Source organism: Bactrocera latifrons, unplaced genomic scaffold (assembly GCF_001853355.1).
Source record: "Bactrocera latifrons isolate USDA-ARS-PBARC rearing strain unplaced genomic scaffold, ASM185335v1 scaffold_634, whole genome shotgun sequence".
Classification (NCBI taxonomy): domain Eukaryota; kingdom Metazoa; phylum Arthropoda; class Insecta; order Diptera; family Tephritidae; genus Bactrocera; species Bactrocera latifrons.
In genome coordinates this window covers 115,507-123,216 of record NW_017537306.1, presented here as the reverse complement: position 1 = coordinate 123,216, position 7,710 = coordinate 115,507, and the positions used below count along the sequence as shown (strand labels likewise).

General features: G+C 37.5%; 1 protein-coding gene across 1 annotated transcript; it reads right to left on the bottom strand.

Annotated features, from left to right (window-relative positions):
- Positions 1 to 2,929: 2,929 nt before the first annotated feature.
- LOC108975311 (DNA replication licensing factor Mcm3) lies at positions 2,930 to 5,841 on the bottom strand. The gene is made up of 5 exons (XM_018943700.1): positions 5,291 to 5,841; positions 4,228 to 5,239; positions 4,025 to 4,173; positions 3,884 to 3,968; positions 2,930 to 3,827 (listed from the first exon to the last, which is right to left on the bottom strand). Exons 1-5 carry the CDS (start codon positions 5,632 to 5,634, stop codon positions 2,949 to 2,951), a joined length of 2,469 nt encoding a protein of 822 aa, XP_018799245.1. The 5' UTR covers positions 5,635 to 5,841; the 3' UTR covers positions 2,930 to 2,948.
- Between the last annotated feature and the right edge of the window lie 1,869 nt (positions 5,842 to 7,710).

Genomic DNA, 7,710 nt, shown 5'->3' with positions numbered 1-7,710 from the left:
TGTCCTCATTTCAATAACAGGTACATTAATAACAACCATAATTGTGTACCTAAAATGTAAAAGATCAGATACAGTAATCAGCACATTTTCCAACCCTTCGCAGCCAAGTAACCTTTTTACAAATGAGCATTTTTACCTGATGAAGAAAACTATCGAAGGTAACCTAAAGCAGTTCGGGACGCATCTGTTTAAGGGAGAGGATAGTTATAGACACATGTATTTGGTTATACGTACATGTTTACATATACGAGTACATTGCTTACAACTTAAGTGCAGCAAGACAACATAAATATTTATGTATAGTTATAAGTACTAGTTGTAGATAGTCACACATGTGTACAAATACTTTCCATTATCAGTAAAAATAAGAACAATAAGAATGTAAATACAAATAGTCCCAAAATCATTAATATTTCCATTCCTTTGTTAGAAGTAGATATGTACACATAAGATATGAAAAACAACTGACCTGCGCGTCGGTATTAGCATAAGTATAAATAGAAGAGAGTTTGAAAAAGAATATGCAGAATAAAACTGACCACTGAGCGAAAAGCACCACGCGTTTTTCTATATATTTAATTTATGCTTGACACAGCGGGAAAGCTATACGAATCCCCCTGTTTAAGCAGGGAACCCAGACTTGAAGCGGCCTTAAACGAAGCTGGAGGACTGCCCCCTAGACAATATGGCTTTAGACCCGACATATCAACCATAGGAGCAATAAAATGCGTCATTGAAAGCGTAGAAGCCACACAGCGTAGATGGCATAAATACAAAAGAATAGTTTTGCTGTCGACTYTAGATGTTCGAAATGTCTTCAACAGCGCTAGATGGGTAGATATGATTGACGCTCTCGAGAAAAGCTTTAAGTTACCCGACTACCTCAGGGCCGTGGTGCTATCTTAGCAACAGGAAACTGTTGTACGAAACTAAAGCGGGATCACGACAGATAGTAGTCACGTCAAGAGCAGCACAAGGGTCCATCCTCGGACCAGACTTATGGAACATTAGCTATGACGCTATATTAGAACTAGAAATGCTAGATTATATTTAATAGGCTACGCGGACGACATTGCAGCAGTAATCACAGCAAGGCAAAGCAGAACCAGCTCATGATACGGACGCAAGCATGGCTCGACTCATACAGCCTCCAACTCGCTACGGAGAAAACAGAACTACTGCTGCTAACAAGCGAGATAAGCATGCACACAACTACGGATATTCTTAGATAAAAAAGGCGTAAGACTGAACCCCAGACTAACCTTCTGGCTACAAATCCAGCACGCCGCAGGAAAGGCAGCGAAGATCACCTCTCAACTGAGCCGACTAATGGCCAACATAGGAGGTCCCAGCCAAGAAAAAGAAAGCTCCTAATGTCAACAACAATCAGCGTGTTATTATATTGAGCTGTGATATAGGCAGATGTGCTTAAAAAGGAAAACCGGCGTAAGGTAGCGGCCAGAGTGCACCGCACTGYAGCCCTCAGAGTTGCATCAGCCTACCGAACAGTGTCCGGCGAGGCAATATTAGTTATAAGCGGAAATGGCCCAATTCACCTTCTAGCATACGAAAGGAAAAAGCTGTGGGAGCTAAAGCAGTTATCCGATAACAACAAGAGCGCAATAGAGCAAATAAAGAAAGAAACAATAATAACAAGGCAACAAAGATGGGACACCGAAAGCCGCGGCAAATCGGCGGCCAGGCTTATAAAAGATCTAGACTCATTGACATGCCGAAAATTCAGAGAGATAGATTTTTACACAACCCAGCTGTTATCCGGTCACGGGTACTTCAAAACATACCTTCACAGAATGGGTAAAGTCGAAGAACTGTCATGCCTACACAACGACGATACAGAAGATGACGCTAAACACACATTCTTGGAATGTGCGCGCTGCAAGTCGAACGCACCGCCGTAGAGCACCTGGTTGACCCAATAAATGACTAAAGTCAGCGTCATTTGAAAGTGAAGAAAACTAGGGGTTTATCAAGAAATTCGCTGCACTCTTGCTATGCAGCAAAAAGCGGGACCAGGACGCAGGTGCGCAGATGTAAATCTCACAATGAGAAAAATGGAACGCCACCCTGAAGTAATGCAAAAGCGGTCCAAGGGTGGGCGACGGTTCCCTAGAGGGGGGTTTTTACTGACCTGCAAGTGGCACATACTGCTGCTGTGACGATAGCACCGGCGATGCGGAAGGAATTTTCCACCCACTCACCCGCAAAACAAAAAAAGAAATCAAATGAATATGTATGCTAATATAGCGGAAAGCTAAACAGACAAACTAAACTAAAATAAGTAATTGTAATATTATACTCATGGAGTTTTTTTACGAGCTCTTATTGTAAAGGGTGTCCCAAAATTGACGCTAAATTTAAATTTGACATTTATATAGTAAAATGTTGATAACCCCTAAAAAAATATCAGTAAAATGGAGCAATACACTATAAAACAAGGAGTCTTTAAAAACAAGTAAGTTCATTATTCAACGAAATCGTGAATGAATTACAATCAAATTTGGTATTTTTAACGTTTTATTATAGGTCATTTAGTTTAGTAACTATATTTTACTTCCCGTCAGCGAAGGGATACGGAGTGTTTCCACCCGATTTTATCAAATTTAGGCGCAGAGAAGCCTTTTTAGGAGAAACATGTAATAGTACATTGAAAAGGAAACTTGAAATAAAAACATGTACAAATTTAATTTTAATGATAAAATGATTTATTTTCAATGACAAAAAAGATAAGTTCAAATAAATTATATATAGTTATCCAATCATACCATATCTTTTACAATCTACCCAACAAATTAATTATGGWAAAACAAAATATTGGTAAATTAGCTTACAAAACATTGAACATTACAAATGAAAGTCAGCCACTTTGAAAACTAGAGTAAAATATATAAACTTGACAAAAGTTCGAATGAATATACTCTTACAGAAAATTATATTAAGAAAACGATACCATCAGCAACCATTACTTGATTGTCTTCAGTCATTTGATGCATGGCAGCTTCAATTTCAGAACTTAAGAATTGTTCAGAATTATTTTCATTGATAGCGTTTGAAATTCGTTCTAGAGATAAACTCTGTTCCCTAGCTTCCCGGAACAGTCGTTGCAAACTATGTTTGAATATGCTCAATCTTGTATCTGATATAAATGGAGTTATATCTTCACTTGAATGGGGTGTACTTTGTTCGTGCTCTTGAGTGGCCGCACCAACAGCTGTTGTAACCTTTCGACCMGCATTATTTGATTTTCTTGTTTCACGCCGTGTTAAATCACCTGCGTCCGGTTGAGGTGCTTCAATTTCTTCATCAGTATCATATGCAGCACTTTCAGTTTCCGCTTGTAATGTTTCTGTGCGTGTACGTTTATTTCTCCTGGTTGGTGATTTCTGGTTTTCATCCTCATCAGTTGATGCATCCCCACGTCGTCGCTTGTTACTTTTTTCTTTTTCTAAGACTTTCTTAAAATATGCAAACTGCACCAATTCTATTGCACTCTGTGCGTCATCTGCGGTTACAGTTTTTGACAATCTAGCACGAGCATGTGCTGTGGCAAGTCGTATAAGAGTTTCTAATGTTCGAGCTGTAACTGGTTGAGTACGAGCAACATCGGATTGCACATTTTCTTGAGAGCGCAAGGATGAATACTCCGTCGCAATAACTTCACAAGCTTGTTCGCTTAATTTTGGCTTCATGCATTTTGCAATATGAATATATTTACGCATAAAATCGACAGACAACATTTTTTCTTGTCGCTTTCTCGACTTACCATGAAGCAATGGGTCATATTTTTCAAAGATTTCTATTTCTTTTTTCTGTGAATTGTAGAAAAATTAATATATTTTTTCTTATATACGATAATATGTACTACCTCATCAGAATTTGCAGTGAATGATAAGGAATCTGCATACGAGCTACCCATTGAAAGAGGTTCACCATCTGTTTCCTTTGGATTACTGAAATAAATAAAATTAAATTAATCAAAAACAAAACAATATCTAAAATACGTTACCGGTAACGRTGCATGCGCACAACATGATCCGAAATCATTTGGTCAATATCGCTATCAATTACGTCCAACATTACGAATAATAAATCAAAACGAGAAAGAAGCGAATCTTGAAGGCCAATATTTTCCATTGGAGTTTTATATTGATCATACTAAAAATATTTTTTTTTATATTGGTTACAAAGATTTTTATTTACCCTTATTACCCTCCCATAGACTGGATTTGCAGCCGCTAATACTGAGCAGCGTGCATTTAAAGATGCATGTATTCCAGCTTTTGAAATTGTAACACGTCCTTGTTCCATGACTTCGTGAATTGCGGTACGATCGATGTCACTCATTTTGTCAAATTCGTCAATACAAACAACACCCCTATCGGCTAAAACCATGGCACCTGCTTCTAATCTGCGCTCACCAGTTTCTTGATCAGTCGTAACAGCAGCCGTTAAACCTACTCCACTTGAACCTCGACCTGTGGTTGGTATTGCCCTTGGCGCTGTATTTAACACATACCTCAATAATTGGGATTTCGCTACACTGGGATCTCCAATAAGAAGGACATTAATGTCCCCTCGCAACCGGGTACCATTCGGYAAAACCTTTTCTACTCCTCCTAATAAGAGGCATAAAATTGCTCTCTTAACGAAAGAATGCCCATGAATAGAAGGAGCCAAACTCTTAGCCAACAAATCAAAAATATCGTTATTTTTGGCCAATTTTTTGCATAAGATAATGTCTTCACGGCAAATAAGCATGTTACTATCTTTGCTTAAAAGTGAAATATTGTTTGCTAGCAAGACAGTACGGAAGGTGCCAGAAGTATATCCTCCAAACTTTCCTGGAAGGCAGCGATAACTTCCCACTATCTGAACACGATCACCAGGTTTGCATCGATCAACCATATCATCATCACATATAATATCAACAGATCGAGGTAATTGGCCTGCTGGTGCTTTTTCAGGCATTTCTTGTATCGTAACAGTTTGATGATCTTTATATACCGAGAGCCCAAACTCTGTTTCTAACAAATTTCCCTCATCATCTTTTGTGGGATAGACAGCGTTCGAGGGAACTGCTTCAAATGAAGTTAAATCTGTATATTTTCTTTCCATAACTTTTTTCGTTGCTGGACAGTAGTGAATACTGCGGACCACTTTTGGATGTATTAAAGAAACCTTTGTGACAATACCTTCAACACAAACTAAATTCCCCAAATAGCTAAAATGAAACTAGTCAATTTTTTTGCCTAAAATAATAAGAAAAACTTACATTGAAGTTAAGGAACGGGGAGTAACATGCCGATTTCCAAAACAGCCTTCAAATCCAACAAAAAAGTCCTCATGTTGTTTTGCATAAGTAGGATCTACAGTTGCAACGTATTCCTTGAGAGCTCTTCCAAATGCTAATTGCTCATCGCATGCATTTGATAGAAGCCCCTGGGCTCGTTGAGGATTTTTGCGTTTTAGATCACTTATGTTAACGATTAGACGCCGCCCCTTCTCAGCAATCATGTCCTTAATAAGTCCCGAATAAATTCCTTGGTCCTCTTCATCATCTAAAAAATCTACATATTCTCGCTGTATGTCCCTAATATAATGTTCAGCATCCGCCATAATTATTGGTAATAAATGGAAATTTTATGATAAATGAATCAATATCACACCAACGTTCTGAAAAACATATGCCAAGCTCCCGCGCTTTCAATTTAATACGATCATTGTGTTACCAGATTATACAATATAATAATTGCCATATTAATTGCTCGAGTGGTTACTTCACGTTCAATATATCAGTATTTATTCAAAATAGTGACTCCTGAAAAAACTGTTTTGTTGAAAAGTATTATAGAAGTTAAAATCAAGATTTTTTTGTTGAAATAAAAAAATGTCATATTTGGCGGAATTGATAATTACACTATTTTATAATGTTAAAAATATACTCTTAAACATTAATTTAGACGTTTCTATTGATGCTTTTAATTAAAAATACCTACGCTGGTATTTTTATGTTTTTTTTCTTTGATAAATAACACGATAAACTTCACAACCCTGCAAGATCTTTTAATCTTTATAGTATACTGTTTCGAGGAACGTACTGCCGGCAGAGACCCCATATTTCTTACGAGGCATCTCCACAGGCAAAAACAATGGTATACTAAATGTATTGCCTGCGTAGACTACCTATTATACGATATTTGGCATATAAATTTGTATGCTAAAAGTGGCATACACGACAAACAAGTGCGTTCGATCGGTATGTGTGCACATGCGGTTTACTCGTGTATGGGATTGTGCGCGTACCGATCCATGTTCGCGAAAATGTTTAATTTTTTACGATCGATGCGACTAATACTTTTACTCAACTAATCCGCTACCCAAATCATTTTTTTTTTTTCTATTGTTTATTTTTTTTTTATACACATATAAATTCCAAGAAGTGCAACAAAATTTTCCACTTGCCTGCCGCAGATGTTAACTGTGTGATGTGTGGAACACAATGCTAGCGACAGACTGCAGCAGCACGACAGTGAACTGAAAATGGCGTTGTGAATCCTACTTCAAGAACGTTTGTGAGAGGGCAGCAACATAACGAAGGCCGGCATGTACACAAAACAACGCAGTTGGCCATTTTGCATGTTCACAATTTCGTTGTATCCATACTAATACCGTACACTTCAATGAAATTTTAATATTTTGTTCAAAGTGAAATTTTTTATGCAAAAAATTAGTAAATAGGTAAATTTGTTTGTTTCAAATTTTCAATTGTTATTACAAATGATGTAACAGAGCTATTTTATGCTTTTATTTGTAAAATAACGTTAGGTTCGTTAGAGCTTTGAGTAATTTTACATTTTACATATTAGTGGCATCACCACTCTATCTTCCATTATACTGTCAACTCTACTGTCGTTGGCAAATATAGGATCAAATTGAAGTTAGCGAGAACGACAACTGTCGGCCTGCAGTCGTGTAGTCGTGCAGCTGTCAAAATAGGTCCGTCCATAAGAACGTGTGTATTATAATATTTGACAGATGTCGTTTGCAGTCTGTCACGAGCATTGTATTCAACACATGAAGAACGAACGTAAAATGGATATGTGTGTCATGTATAGGCTAGATAGAATGATAGAAACCAGGGGTCGAATCGTTACATCCGTGCACGGATCGGCAAACATACGAAAGCAAATTACGTGATACGTCAATCGTATGCGATGATTGGCATTATGACATACGATAGCAAACGTATCGTAATGTCTTTTCAATTCACAATAGTTTTTAAATTCCACATTGCTTTGGATCGTATTTTAAGGTCGCAATAGCTGTGGAACTGTCAAAACTGTTGCAAAATTTTCAATCAATTTGTTAGTTTAAATATCAAATGGTTGTATATCAAGATGGATCCGACATTGTTTTTTTATTTGAGCTCTAGCGAGAGTGATGGGGATGAAAAAATAGTGCGGAGGCAACTAAGAGATCGGAGCAACCCTTTGGCACTGCCGAATACAGCGTAGGTATATAAAAAATGAATCATGAAACCTCATTAACGAAGTTTTCTTTGCAGATTTTTAAAACGATTTCGTCTAACTAAAGAGGCTTTTGAATATGTGCTAAATAACATATGTTTAACGCAATCTGATGTCAGAGCAGTGCCTCCAGTGCTACAATTAGCAACCACGCTCTCACATTTGG